Here is a 14,710-nt window from a genome sequence, read left to right as displayed (position 1 = left end):
GTGCCCCCCCCAGCTGCCTTCCCACTCCTGCCTCCCCAGGAGCTCTTAAAATCATCCTACTGGATTTGGCTCCCTGATGCAGCCCTGTGAGGTCATCTGGAGTCAGGGTTTGTGTCCCGAGTGGTATTTCCCCTTCCCCGTTCTGTCCTCTGAGTCAGGCCAAAAGAGGGCAGATCGCCTGGGCCAAGAATGGGCCCTGGGGGAGCCCACTGACCGTACCCCTTTACTCCTGCAGAACAGAACCCACAGCAAACCCCTTCGGCTCTGGCTCTTCCACCCGTCACTGGGCTGCTGGGCTGACTCCCCCACCCCCCAGCCCTGGATATTGTCCTTGGGGGAGAGGGGAGGGGGACTCTGCATCCCCTATAAGGAGAAGACTGGGAGGCTTCGGCCAGGCATTGGGGGTGGGCTGGGGGGGGGCTGGCATTATAGCAGTCCTGATCTGGAGAGATTTTTCCCTCCTCCTCTCCAGGCGCATCCTCCATTAGAAATGTTTTTCAACCCAGTGGAGAGCCGAGGCAGGTGGTGGTGGGGCTGCCAGGAGGGATCCGTTGGGAAGGGGGAGAAGGGGAGCTCTCAATGCCCACCCAGGCCCACCGGCAGCTCCCAAAATGGGCAGCGCTGTCCTGGGGGGCGGCGGGGGGGAGTCTAGGGTAGCTTGTCGTGGCCAACTGGAGCCAAGGGACAATTCGAGGCTCCATGAATCATCGGCTTGCTTCTGTTCTTGGTGGCCTGGTTTTCGTCAAAATTGTGTATTTCTGGATGGGCTTTCTTATTCTCCCCCTCCTCTCTCCTGGGGGGACCAGGCGGAAGAGGTGGGGGGGGTCTGAGGACACTCGGTGGAGGTGGTCCTCAACGCATGACCACAACTGAACCGAAGATTTCCGTGCGGCTAAGCAAGATAGCCGCTACGTGAATTTTGCCCCTTTATACAACCTTTCTTGCCACGGTAGTTAAGTGAATCACTGCGGCCAATAAGTTAGAAAGATGGTTGTTAAGTGAACCGGGCTTGTCAGGAGGTTGCAAAAGGGGATCACGTGAGCCTGGGACACCCTGCGACCGTCATAAGTGTGAGCCATTTGCCATGCTTCTGACTTCTGACCATGTGACCAAGGGGATTCTAAGGCAGTGTTTCTCAACCTTGGCAACTTGAAGATGTCCGGACTTCAACTCCCAGAATTCCCCAGCCAGCATTCGCTGGCTGGGGAATTCTGGGAGTTGAAGTCCGGACATCTTCCAAGTTGCCAAGGTTGAGAAACACTGCACTAAATGAACTGTTGTAAGCCGAGGACTTCGCAAAGGCACTTCCGTAAAAATTTGGCGTTTGATGACAAAAGACGCCCCCAACTCAGCCTGGGGGGGGCAGAGGGGGAGGGGTCCTGTGCCCCCCTCTTGCAAAGAGCCCGGCCAGCCCTTCTCTGTGGGGTGACAGCTGCCCCCCCCCCCACAGGGCAGCCAGCGCCTGAGAAGCCTCGTGGGGGGGGGGCTCTCCCTGCAGGGCTCCTCACAAGAGTCGGGGGGGGGGCCATCCTGGAGCTTCACAGACAACACAACCCCCTGTTTTTAAAATACTTTATTTTTCTTTTAAATATTAATACAGGACATTACAAAAGGAGAAAATCCAAAAAAACGCTATAAAACCACCCAGGGTCTCCCTGAAATGGGGGCACCCAGCAAGGAATGGCCCCCCCACCCTCCCTCATCTCGGCCTGCCGGGTCAGCAGCCCACGTAGTGGGAAAACACACACACACACACTCACACACACTCACCCCAGAGGGTGCCCAAAGAAAGGAAGGGAGCAAGGGAAGGGGGGTGGGGCTCAAGGATGTAGGTAGTTGGCCATTCCCGGGGGTCCCAAACCATCGGGAGGGAAGCATTCGGTTGTGTACACTATACAGGGAGTGGCTGGGGGCGCCCCCTCGGCTCCCCCCACCCAGCCCAAAGGAGGGTCAACCCGGTGGGGGCCTTGGCAGGAAGAGACTGAGGGGACCCCCAAGGAAGCACCTCTTAAGTTTCAGTCAAGAGAAAATTCAGACTGAAAAGGGTGGGTGGAAATCCCCCCCCCCAAAAAAAAGAGTCTTGACCCAAGATTTGAACTTGGGAGGGGAAGAGGGGGGAGAAGATGAGAAGATGTCCTCTTGCAAAGCCCCTCGGGCCCTTATCTCCCCTCCCCTGTATCTCCCCTCCCCTGAAGCCCCCCCAGACCCAGACCCAGACCCAGCCCCCCTACCAGCCCTGGCCCAAAACACAGCATAATCCTCGTCAAAAGATGAAGAAACGTTTCTTGAAAATTCTCCCTCTGAAAAGTGAAAATAAAGGCGGCCTCTCGACCCCCCCCCCCCCCGGTGCCCACAGCCCTTCGCCCACCTCCCAGGAAACACACAACATCCCTCCCCCCCCCCACCAGCATCAGACGATATCAAGACCCCCTCCCAGCCTCCGGCAGTGCTCAACAGCAGCCCACCTTCCTTCTCCCCTTCCCCAGGGAGCCGTCCGGGACCACTCCCGCCAGCCCTTCCCCAGGATCCAGATGAAAAGCCAACACAGCCGAGAAGAGGTTAGTCCTCATGAAGGTTCTATTCGAATACAAAGTCAGAAGCACCCTTGAATGGCGGGTCCTTGTTGTGACCCCAACGCTTGCTGGAGGTGGTCTGTCCGGCCAACATCGCAGGGTCTCTGTGTGCACAGAAACGGGAGGGACGCGGAGGGGGGCCTCCTCAGTGCCCAAAACAGGAAAGGGGATTCCGGCTCCTGGCGTGTAGGACCAGGTTGGCCCCCACCGGCTGCTCTGGGGAGGCACAATCCAGACAGAGCCGGCAGGGAAGCAGAGGAAGAAGGGCTTCTATTTACAGGGCTCTGGTGTCCTTGGCAAAATTTGGGGAGACCCTCCTCGGCTCTGGACCCCCCCCCCCCGAGACTCACGCAAAGCAGGGACACCAGATCCAAAAACGGGGACCTCTCGAAGAGCCGAGCTGCCAGAGGAGGAGGGGGGTCGGGGCAGAGAGGGCCCCTCGCAGGAGGAGGAGGAGGACGTGGCTCGCAGCCAGAGGCAGGAGGGTGCCGGGGCAGCCCCCCAGGGCCAGGTGCAACGTGGCACAGCATGAAGCGTGGCTGCTACTCGGAGAGCGAGCTGGCTGGCAGAGAGAGAGAGAGAGAGAGCGCGTGAGGTGGGCAGGCGATGCCCGGCCTGGCATCTCTAGGAGCAGGGCAGGTGTTGCTTAAGGATTTGGCGGGTCTGGGGGGCTATTCTGTCGGGGAAGCGGACTTTGAACTCCACAATCAAGTCTCCGCGCTGGGAGGGCACCTTGGGGAAAGGCAGCCCCTCCCCTCGCAGCCGCTTCACGGTGCCCGGCTTGATGATGTCGCTGCAGGGCAAGGGGATGACGCGCCCGTCCACCGTCGGGATGTTGACGGTGCAGCCGCACAGGGCCTGCCGGAGAGAGGAGAGAAGAGGGAGGGGGTGAGGCAGGGAACAGCTGGAGCAGGTCACCCTTAAGCCCTGCAGGCAAGACCGTATGACGGAGGCCTTCAAAATTGGCAACTTTAAGACTTGTGGACTTTAAACTTGGTCTTCAAAGTTGGCAACTTTAAGACTTGTGGACTTTAAACTTGGTCTTCAAAGTTGGCAACTTTAAGACTTGTGGACTTTAAACTTGGTCTTCAAAGTTGGCAACTTTAAGACTTGTGGACTTTAAACTTGGTCTTCAAAGTTGGCAACTTTAAGACTTGTGGACTTTAAACTTGGTCTTCAAAGTTGGCAACTTTAAGACTTGTGGACTTTAAACTTGGTCTTCAAAGTTGGCAACTTTAAGACTTGTGGACTTTAAACTTGGTCTTCAAAGTTGCCAACTTTGAAGGCCTCCGTCATATGAAGATGAGTCTTTCTTTCCCCCCCCTCTTCTGCCAATTTTTTTTTTATTCTCACATATCATTTTAAACTATACATTGACATAATTGTTGTTATTCTTTACATTTGTCATTCTTATACATTTGTTATTCCATTTAATAAGATTATAATATACATTTTGCGTTGCTTTATTTACCCTCCCTCGCGCCTGTTGTAACACCGCCTCCTTTTTCTCCCTCCCTCCCTTCTCTCCTTCCTTCCTTCCTTCCTTCCTTCCTCTCCTTTCCCTTCCTTCTTCCCTTAAAGTTGCCAAGTTTGGGGAGACCTGCCATATGAGGATGAGTCTTGATGGCCTCCTATAGCCCCAGGCCTTTGGGGCAGGGGGTGGGGGTGGGAATAGGCAGAACTAGGGCACCAGCCTTCTGCAGGCTTCACAGCCTGTCCGGGCAGTGCAGGAGCCCCCCAGAGGCCTTCTCCCTTCTCCTGCCTGGGCCGACTTCCAGAAGTGGAAACATTGGAGGGCTGCTGCTGCTGCCAACTTCCACAAGGCCCAGGAGGGCCCAACGCTGGGTTATTTTCTGCCCACAGCTGACCCCCTCGGCTGCCAAAAAGCGAGCACCAGGTTGGGAAGGAAGGAAGGGCAGGCCGAGAGGTCGTGCTCTGCAGCCCAGCTCACCCCAAAAGCCCCTGGGAGGAGACTCTCACGCCCGACGAAGGCGGGAGGGCCTGCCCTCAAACCGCCTCCTGGACCATCTCGAGGTCCTCGGCAAGATGAATCCGCTGACCCAAACCAGACGGCCACCAGTGCCCCCATTTTGACCCCCTGGCCTCCAAAAGGCTCTCCCCCTGTGATGGAATGTGGCCTGGATTCCGGAGAGGGAGGAGGAGCGAGAGGCAACTCGGTTCAGATGCTTTGTGCGAGAGAAAGAGGGTGAAGAAGGCGCCTCCTTAACAGTTCCCTATGCCTTACGGGAGTGTTAAGCGTGCTTCGGTTTGGCAAGATTCCATCTATGGGCGAGGAACCATTTTAAAATATATATATATATACTTGGAAGACTCACGACGTGTCTTTTTTCAGTTTTTGGATCCTGATGGGGATGAATAAACTTAAGTGGGAGAAAGAGAGGGAAGGCAGGTCCCCCCTAAGAGTTCCCAGAGTGGGTGTTTTACGGCACAAATATAACCTGTTTCAGTTTGGCAAGATTCTGTCTGCAGGTGAGGAAGGATCAGGGAAACCGCTTAGAACAGTGTTTCTCAACCTTGGCAACTTGAAGATGTCCGGACTTCAACTCCCAGAATTCCCCAGCCAGCATTCGCTGGCTGGGGAATTCTGGGAGTTGAAGTCCAGACATCTTCAAGTTGCCAAGGTTGAGAAACACTGGCTTAAGAGATCCTCAATGCATCTTTCCGGGGGCTTTGGGACCACCTGGCGTCCCATTTCTGCACAGAGAAAAGTTCCTGAGGCTCAAACGGCTAGCCAGAAAGCCCCCCCCCCTTCCCCACTGCCTCCCACCCCTCCCTTCAATTCTTCCTGTCCCCCCCCCCCTCCCTTCAGCCGCACATGGCGAGTCCCCATCTCAGCGTCAGGATCAGGTAGGAAATCTCTTCCCTCCCCAGCTGGGAAGCCTCGTTTCTTGTCCGGCCAGGTCTAGCCGTTCTCCCTTGTGGCCACCTGGCCAAAGGCCACTGGGCAGAGGGCCGGAATGGCTGGGGGGTGGCACTTCTCTGAGCAAGAGGAAGGGTCAAGCACAGGGGGCCCAGGAGCTGCTGCAGAGAAGCCGAGGGCCCCTTAACCTTCCCTGGTCCCCCACCTGCCGGACTCCCTCCCCTGGTTAGGAGGGGGCGCTGGGGAGTCCCGGAGGACGCGAGGAGTTTGTGGGAGTGGGGAGCAGTTCAGGAGAACGAGGGTTTCCCCCTCTGGATGTGGCTGGGACGCCCCCCACCACCCCCAAGGGCAACAGCAGGGAGAAGATCCCAGAGGCCGAGGGGAGGGAGGGAGGGGGCTGCAGGACAAGTAGTCCTTGACTTACAACTGTTCATTCAGTGACGGTTCAAAGTTATAACGGCACTGAAAAGAGGACCATTTTTCAAACTTCGCGAGCGTTGCGGTGTCCCCACGACCACCTGATCAAAATTCAGACGCTGGGCAACGGACTCGTATTTACGACGGTTGCAATGATCCCCTTTTGTGACTTTTTGACAAAGAAGCTAGCAAGTGTTTCACTTAGCAACATAAAATAGGGGGCTGTACCATGGTCACAAGTTGAGGACTACTGTACTCCACCCTCTTGACTGATTAATTTAAGGTGCTCCAGGGACACCAGAGGCCCATCGTACAGGCGCCCTCCCTCTCCTAAAAATGCAAGAACCGCCTCCATTCTCTAGAAGCAGAGCTGGGGGGGGGGGCTGAGCCCCACTGAGGGACGGGGGTGTGTATGTGTGTGCAGGTGGCGCAAACAGAAGCGTCTCTCGCACACAAGCGGAAAAATTCACACTTGGCCAATCTTTTTAGGAGCAGCAAATGGACATTCAGCCAAGGGTGGGGAAGGGAAGAGCCAGCATGCGCCCCTTGGCCACTGTTCCGGGGTGGGGGGTGAGGAGAGGGCTACTTTGGGGGAAAGTGGGGCCCAAGGAAGCCCATCGGTCCCCCCCCTCCTTGCCCCCTGAAGGGGCTTGGAACGAAGGGGGGAAAGGCACGAATGGGCCCCGAGTGGGGGGCGGACTCTGAGCCCCCCCCTAGAGCAGTGTTTCTCAACCTTGGCAACTTTAAGTCCTGTGGACTTCAACTCCCAGAATCCCCCAGCCAGCGAATGCTGGCTGGGGGATTCTGGGAGTTGAAGTCCGCAGGACTTAAAGTCGCCAAGGTTGAGAAACACTGCCCTAGAGTGGAGACCCCTGGCTAAAAACCCCCTGGAGGGCAGGGGAGGCGAAGAGAGGCCGGCTTCTCCTAAAACCTTGGGGACAGTCAGCCCCCCTTCTCCAACGTGGCCAAGAGAGACCTTGATGGGAGCTCCCGATTGAAGCTCCCCCTTGGCCACACTGGGGAAGGGGGCTGACTCGGCTCTCCCAGCTTGTCCGAGAGGAGCCCAGCATGAGGGTCCTGGAGGGGCTTTTTCACAAGGCCACTGGACTCTCTGGCTTTTCTCTGAAGACGTTTCGAGAAGCTTCCCAGGTGGTCTTCAGAGAAAGGCCAGGGGGTCGAGTGGGGCAACCATGACCTGGAGGGCTGAGGACCCTCAGAGCACGCTGGCTTTGGTCCCCCCCCTCCTGGACCCTTCAGATCCCCGGCCCAGAGGGCCACTAGTCCCTCACACAGGAGACAAACTGCTGGGCACCCCAAATCCTGCACCACCCCCCCGGTCTGCTCTTTCTCCCATGGGAGGCAGGAGATGAACCAAGGAGGTGAGGCAGGGCCCAGGAGAGCCAACAGAGAGACAACCAGTTGTCCCCAAGGGTCAATCCTCAATGTCTTCCATCAGCTTCAAGGGAAAGGTTCCCCTCGCACATCTGCGCTAGTCTTTCCCGACTCTAGAGGGCGATGGTGCTCATCTCCGTTTCAAAGCCGAAGAGCCGGCGCTGTCCGAAGACGTCTCCGTGGTCATGTGGCCGGCATGACTCAACGCCAAAGGCGCACGGAGCGCTGTTCCCTTCCCACCAAAAGTGGCTCCTATTTTTCTACTTGCATTTTTTACGTGCTTTCGAACTGCTCGGTTGGCAGAAGCTGGGACGAGGAACGGGAGCTCACTCCGTTACGCGGCGCTGGGGATTCGAACTGCCGAACCTTTCTGATCGACAAGCTCAGCGCTTCAGCCACTGAGCCACCCCGTCCCTCAACTTCTCCATTTCTAAACCAAACTTCCCGACTGCCCGTCTGCCCGGCCCCCTGGCCTCAACGCCCTGCGTCCGAGAGACCCGTCCCGTCCCCCCGACCTCCAGCCAAAGACCCACCTCTTTAAGACTGATCATGGCCGTGTAGATGATGTTTGTCCCGTCGCGCCGGAAGTGGCCGTGTGGCTTGTCCTTCAGGACGAAGACGATGTCGGCCGGGATGTTTTCGGGGGTGGCGTCCCCCTCCTTGGGGAAGGTGATCTTGGTGCCTTCCTTCCAGCCCCGCTTGATGATGATGTTCAGGATCTTGTCCTCTGTCCGCATCGTTCGCCCGTCCGGGTTCAGCCGCCGGCGGGTGATCTTCATCCGCTTGGTGGCCCCGTGGTAGATCTCCTCCAGAGAAACCTTCAGCTCGTGGACCACGGGAGGATCCTGCACCTTCCGGCGCATGTGGATGGGCTCCGGGTGCCGCCGGTGGACCCCGTTCAGGCCGTTGAAACCGAAGCGGCTGAAAGCGCTGAAGGGGTCGTCGCTGTCGTCGTCCACATCCATGTCCTCGTGGTCGAAGCCGTTGAAGACCCTGGACCGGCTGCTGCTGAAGAAGATGTCGAAGGGGTTGGAGCCCCCAAAGAAGGAGGCGAAGGTGGCGTGGGGGTCTCCGTGGAAGGTGTAGTGGAAGGTGTTGCCAGAAGGGCCAGAGGGACCCCCACCCGTTTTGAGTCCTGAAAGAGAACCAAAGGGAGGAACCGTCAGAGAGGCTGCTTCGACCGGTGGCAAGAAAAGCCACAGTGGCCCTTGGCCACCAACAGTCCGCACCATCTGGGGTGGGCAGAAGCAGGGGCCCAGCCTCAACTCTGCCCTGCTCCAGCCCCAGAACCTGCTGTGCCCCTCGACCACCAAGTCCCACAACCAGCCTCTCGGCCACCAGCAAGAAAACGGGGATTGCACACCCAATAAAAAAGGTTGGAAGGTTTTCTAGTCCAGGCCCCCATCCCATCCCCGCCCAAGCAGAAGACCCTGAACCATTTCAGACAAATAAAGGAGGGGTGAAAGGATAGGTATGTCCCAATATTTGAGGGGCTGTCACAGAGAAGGCGGGGGGGGGGGGCAACCTCTTCTCCAAAGCATCTGAAGGCAGGAGAAGGAACCACGGAGGCAACTAATCAAGGAGAGACGAAACCTCGAATTAAGGAGGAATTTCCTGTCACTTAGAACAATTAACCAGAGGAACGACTTGCCACAGGAAGTTGTGGGTGCTCCAACACTGGAGGGTTTTAAGAAGAGATTGGACTTGTCTCAGATAGCATATGGCTTGAGGAGGGAGTTGGACTAGAAGTCCTCCAAGGTCCCTTCCAGCTCTGTTTGTTCATATACCGCTGGGCTGGTCTCTCCCGTTAAGTTTTGAAACCCAGGGGTCAAGAGTGAAGACCACGGAGCCCTCCGCCCCATAGCCATTTCGGACAGGGGAGTCAGACTCTAAGGAAACATCCCGCAAGGACCCAGCCCAGGTTCGTGGAAGGGCAAGGCCCCGTCCCCTGAAGCCAGGATGGCTGGTGCTGCACGGCAATTTCTGCTCAACCCCCAAAGAACGAGGGAGAAGCCAAATCAGGGGATCGAATCCTTCTGAGTTGGCCTGGATGCGCGGGAGGGAATCGCTCCGTCTATGAAGTTCTGGATTGTGTCTTTCAATCAGTGACAAAGACCAGGAGACCTTTGGGCGGGCATTGAAGAGCCAAGGTGGCGCAGGGGTTAAATGCAGCACTGCAGGCCACTTCAGCTGACTGCAGTTCTGCAATTCGGCTGTTCAAATCTCACTGGCTCAGGGTTGACTCAGCCTTCCATCCTTCCGAGGTGGGTAAAATGAGGACCCGGATTGTTGTTGGGGGCGATATGCTGACTCTGTAAACCTCTTAGAGAGGGCTGAAAGCCCCATGAAGCGGTATATAAGTCTAACTGCTATTGCTATTGCTATAACTGCTATCCAGAAGGCGGCCCCAGAGCATCGACACAGAGCTTCTGCCCTTTTTTGCATCAAGGGGGGGCTTCGATCCAAATTGGAGAAAATGATATTGAGTTACCCTTTTATAAAATGTTAGGAGGTTACATTCCTATTCTTTTACAATGTTAAACGTATAAGCCATTATATTCTTGCCTAAAATGTGTAATAAGTTACTGCGTTTTTGCTAACTAAACAGGACAAGATAACCTTTGTCATTCCAAGCCATTTACAGGCGCCTACGTACAAGTTAGACAGGAAGCCATCTCCTCAGGCAAAAAGGCACCGGAAAAAAAACCAAATAAGAGATAGGCGCCTCTCAAGAAATTGTCAAGTTGACCCTTAAGTTTAGAAAATGGAATGACGAAAGGAACGGCATCAATGAATGAGCAGGAAGTGGGAGGGAGGGAGTTTCTTACGAGTAGACTCTATAAAATGTATTGTTTGAATTCTATTCTCTGCTCGCCTTGTATTCGATCCGCTTGGGAGGAGTGTTGCCTTTGCAAACGCTTTTTATTTTTCTGTAAATAAACCTTTTTGAATTGTGAGCCAGGCTGTGTTTTGAGGATTTAATAATTGAGTTTTTAATCTCACAAAATCACCCAAGAAAAGGACTCTGAGATAACCCCAAGAGCAGCGGCAGCAAAAAAAAAAATCAGCCCTGAGGGGGAATCAGAGTCAGAATCGAGCTGGAAGGGACCTTGGAGGTCTTCTAGTCCAGTGTTTTTCAACCTTGACAACTTGAAGTCCTGTGGACTTCAACTCCCAGAATTCCCCAGCCAGCTATGCTGGCTGGGGGATTCTGGGAGTTGAAGTCCACAGGACTTCAAGTTGTCAAGGTTGAGAAACACTGTTCTAGTCCAGCCCCCTGCTCAAGCAGGAGACCCTCTACCATCTCAGACAAGCGGCTGCCCAGTCTTTTCTTAAAACCCTCCAGTGATGGAGCACCCACAACTTCTGGTGGCAAGCAGTTCCACTGGTTAATTGTCCTGACTGTTAGGAAGTTTCTCCTCAATTCCCCGTGGCTTCCCACCCGTTGTTTCTTGAAGCCCCCCCCCCTCTCTCCGCTCTTTCTCCCAGCCCAGCTGCCCATTTAAAAGGGGGCTTCCCTAGCTGAGCCCACGGATTCTCAGAGCAAGCAGTGGGCAGAAGGCCAGGAGGGAGATGGGGGCAGCCATTCCTGGAAGATGTTTCAGCAGCTGCCGGCTTCCAATAAGAGTGGAGCAGAAACAGCAGCCCCCCCCCCCCCGGTCTGAGGGGAGGGAGCACTCAGCTGGAAAAGGGGGAGGGGCAAAGGGAGGGGCGGGGCTGCCACTAATAATATAATGCTCCCACTTTGTGACCAAACTGTTTCCTCCCCCCTTCCTCCTGTGGGCATTCTCTGATTAACAGGCTAAATTGGGATGGGGGGGGGGCACATTCTCCATTCAACTCTCACTCCTTGCTGACTAAATTCTTCTGAGAAATGTGTGAATGGATTTCTCCCCTCCCCCCCCCTCAATTCTTGCTGGACCTCGGAGCAATCAGGCCTTGTCAGTCACTGCTCCGACATAATTAGAACGCCCACTCACAGATGAGAGCAAAGGGGTTTATTTTTAGACCCTGACCCCCCCAAAAAAACTTTCCCAAGGAAGAGGCCAACTTTACTTTCCCCCTCCCCTCCCAGGCTTCTGGCTCCCCCCCTCCCCCCAGGAGCCCTCCAGCCCTAAGAGCTGCCTGCTCCCCAAAAGGCCAGGAGCAGGAAAAGGAGCCAAGGAGCCCTGGGAGGGGGTGGTGGTCCCACAGCGGCCTCAGTGGCCTCTCTTGCTCCCCCAGAGACTCTGCCTGCTGCCCCCCCCACACACACTCCCTCCCGCTTCTCAAACCCTGCAAAATGCAGAAGAGATGAGATATTTGCAATTTGCAAGGAAGGAAGTTTCCAAGACAGACAACTGTGCCCCAAATTCTTTCCTCCTGCAGCAAATGCAGAAGGCCCAGAAGTATTCTGGCCACCGAGCCCCCCCATTTGTTTATTTCGTCCCTGGATTTTTTGCTGGGCTCTTAAGTTATTCCCGGCTGCCAGGTAACGACAACAAAACAGCCTGCCAAAAGTTGCCACACGGCCCAGGATAGCTTAGGAAAGGATTACTAAAATTGGGAAAGGCTCTTCAGGTCCAAACACAAACACACACACACACACACAGAGACAGAGCAACATGGACTGAAAAGGAAGCAGGAGATGCCGGCCACCCTCCTCCCTCAGGCCCATCCTGCAAAGACCCCCGGCAGAAGCAGCCAGGACCCCCTGTCAATCCCGTCCAGGGACCCCAGGCAGAAAGGGGACTGTATCTGCCCTCCCTTGCCCTCAAGAGCCCTCCCCCTCCCCTGACAGTGAATGGGGAGGGGCTGCCTTGGGGTCCGGGGAGAATCCTTTGAGTCCCGCTTACCCTCCTCTCCGTACTGGTCGTAAACAGCCCGTTTCTTGGGGTCGCTCAGCACGTCGTAAGCCTCGGCGATCTCCTTGAACTTGTCCTCCGCGTGGGGGTCCTTGTTCTTGTCCGGGTGATACTTCAGGGCCATTTTGCGGTAGGCCTTCTTGATCTCATCCTCGTTGGCCCCCGACTGGATGCCCAGGGCCTTGTAGTAGTCCTTCCCCATGGCCGAGACCGGGCCGGCCGTGGACTCCTTGTTCCTGCACCAGGGAGGGAGGGAGAGACCCAGGTCAGCGGACAAGGGGCGGCACCGGCGGAGCTGGCCTCTGAAGGGCACCACGTGGGCCCTGCCCGGACAGCCTCCTCCTGCCCACAAGGAGGCCGGCGGGGGAAGCAGACGGGACCCTGCAGCCCCTCCCGGCCATCGCCACTTCCACTGCCGCCGGCAGCAGAAGCAGCGGAAGCCTGCCAGCCAGAAGAGAGGCTCTTCTCCCCAGACGAGACGCCAGCAGGTTGCCTTACGAGAACCCTTCCTCGAGCGAGCGAACGAGCGCTCAGCCCGGGGTTCACGCAGGGACATGTTCCCAGCATGTACCGGCAGAGACAGCAGAGGACGGAGCTGTGAGACGGAGACATCTTGCGATGGTGGCAGGCTATTTTTTAAAAAAACTCCCAAATGGGAGCCCGCCACCGCAGGGAAGGGCTGCCCGAAGGCACAGAGGAGGCTGGGAATTGCAGCGACTGGCATCCCAAGGCCAGGAAGGTGATGCCAGCCAAGCTCGGACCGTCTCCGGCCAGGCCAGCTGAGGATGCTTGGGGTGGAGGCTCCCTTGGCGGCACCCCCCAAACCCACCTCTGGAGACAGTGAAGCCAAGCAGAGCTGCACCCCCTCCCCTCCCTCCCCAGCTCCAGGGTCCCACTGAACCTCCCCACCTTTCTCTCATCGGGGCACCAAAGGCCGGAAAGGGGCACCTGAAAACGCTCAGGGGAGTTGAATTCACCATTTTGCTGGATTTCAGAAATTTTGGGGGGGGGGGTAGGAAAACCTACACACACACACACAGAGAGAGAGAGACCTGTCTGCCAGCCCACAGCACATCTTCCAATCCGACATTGTCCCTTTTGGACCCATTCATCCCCACCCTCCATGCAATCACCTGCCCCACTATCGCACTCCAGCTTAGGCTGGGGATGATGGGCGCTGCAATCAGAGTGGGGGACCTAGGGGCGCCAAAGAAGGCAGCCAAGGCATTCTCTGGGGAGACCCCACTCCCACCCAGTACCCACAACGGCCCCCACTCGTGAGCCAGACCCTCCCGGGGTTCCCGGCTGCTCCCCAGCAGAGCCCGGGCTCCGGAGGACGGGGGGGGGGGCTGCCAATCTCCTCCGGGCGGCTGGGCTGCTGCCCGGGGGAGGCGGCGAGTGACGCCAGCAGCGCTGCTGACACCGAAAGCAAGAATTCCCCAAGTTAACGGATGAGCTCAGGAGCCCGAAATAACCTCCGCGGCAGGTGGGCAGCAGCTCCCGAGGCCCCCAACACTCGCGGACACGCACAGCCGCCCGCAGGGGGGAGGTCAGGTCAGAGAAGGGGCACCTACAACGGGGGGGCTCCGCGGGGCAAAGGCGACCTTCCCTCCGGCCCGAGGGAGCCGCCGCCCCCGCCCCGCAGACCGCCTGGGGGCTGCCTGAGCCTCGCGGGTCCCCCGGCGCCCCCCGACCAGGAGGGGAGTCGGCCCCCACCCGCCGGGAGGGGCCCCGGGACAGCCGTGAGGCTCAGGCGACCCCCGGGCTCGCCCGTCGCCGGGACCCCTCGCCCGCCCCAGCGCCGGCCGGGAAGCGCCGCTGGAAAGTAAGAGGCGGCGCGGCGACCCCCCCCCCCCCACTGGCGGCCCCCGGGAAAGGCAGCCCGTCTCCGCCGCCGCCGCCGCGGGGCCCCTGGAGGTCATCGGTGCGGGCAGGGCAGCCTGCGGGGCGAGGCGGGCGGGGAGGCGGCAAGGGGCTCCGGAGCAGCGTCGGGGGAGGCCGGCGCCCTACCTCTCCAGGCGGCTCCAGAAGAGCAGGACGGCGGGCATGGCGGAGCGTCGGCGAGCGCGGCAGGCGAGGAATGCCGAGAGAAACGCCGGAGCCGCCCCCGCCCCTCCCGCCTCCCCCCGACGGCACCTGCCGAGGCGGAGGCGGCGCCGGAACAGCTCAGCGCAGCCCGCCACCACCCTCCCTCCGCAGCCGCCGCTGCTACTCACCGCCCGCGCTGGCCTTCCTCCGCCGCCGCCACCCGCTCGGCCGAGCCGGGGCAACTAGCGGACCGGGAGCCCGCCCTCGCCTAGCAACGGCGCGCCCCGCGCCGCCCCCAGCGTCCTATTGGCTTCGGGCGCCGCCCGTCTCGACCCGGGGCCCATTCCCTTTGGAGAAGAGGGGAAGGCCGAGCGGCCACGCCCCCCCCCCGCCCGCCACCTGAGAAGGGCCGCGCTCCTCGGCCCCCATTGGCCTCGCCGCCGCCGGTCCCGCCCATTCTCCGCTGGCATTGGTTTCTAGGAGACGGGGTGGGGGGAGTGGGCGAGCCCTCCCCGCGCGCGCCGCTCCCATTGGCTGCCGGCGCTCCGCTTTGCCTTCCAAAGGAAAGCCCGCGG

The 14,710-nt window shown here is 58.3% G+C and overlaps 1 protein-coding gene across 2 annotated transcripts; it reads right to left on the bottom strand.

Moving 5' to 3' along the window:
- Positions 1–2,915: 2,915 nt before the first annotated feature.
- DNAJB5 (DnaJ heat shock protein family (Hsp40) member B5) lies at positions 2,916–14,437 on the bottom strand. 2 transcript variants are annotated; one of them, XM_087715201.1, is made up of 4 exons: positions 14,324–14,437; positions 12,099–12,343; positions 7,797–8,398; positions 2,916–3,431 (listed from the first exon to the last, which is right to left on the bottom strand). In XM_087715201.1, the coding sequence occupies exons 2-4, from the start codon at positions 12,307–12,309 to the stop codon at positions 3,198–3,200; spliced, it is 1,047 nt and encodes a 348-aa protein (XP_087571327.1). In that variant the 5' UTR covers positions 12,310–12,343; positions 14,324–14,437; the 3' UTR covers positions 2,916–3,197. The 2 variants fall into 2 exon arrangements, with proteins under 2 accessions (XP_087571327.1, XP_087571326.1); XM_087715200.1 differs by lacking the exon at positions 14,324–14,437 and adding an exon at positions 14,118–14,224.
- Between the last annotated feature and the right edge of the window lie 273 nt (positions 14,438–14,710).

The sequence above is a fragment of the Thamnophis sirtalis genome, unplaced genomic scaffold, assembly GCF_051295495.1.
Source record: "Thamnophis sirtalis isolate CommonGarterSnake01/CBP01778 unplaced genomic scaffold, rThaSir2_p1.2 scaffold_5, whole genome shotgun sequence".
NCBI lineage: Eukaryota > Metazoa > Chordata > Lepidosauria > Squamata > Natricidae > Thamnophis > Thamnophis sirtalis.
This window is presented reverse-complemented; position numbering and strand designations above follow the sequence as displayed.

Coding starts and splice junctions, on each gene's coding strand:
- DNAJB5 (XM_087715200.1), bottom strand. CDS start 14,155: ATGCCCGCCGTCCTGCTCTTCTGGAGCCGCCTGGAGAG. Junction 12,344..14,117: donor TTCTGGAGCCGCCTGGAGAG/GTAGGGCGCCGG, acceptor TCCCTGGTGCAG/GAACAAGGAGTCCACGGCCG. Junction 8,399..12,098: donor CGACCAGTACGGAGAGGAGG/GTAAGCGGGACT, acceptor GTTCTCTTTCAG/GACTCAAAACGGGTGGGGGT.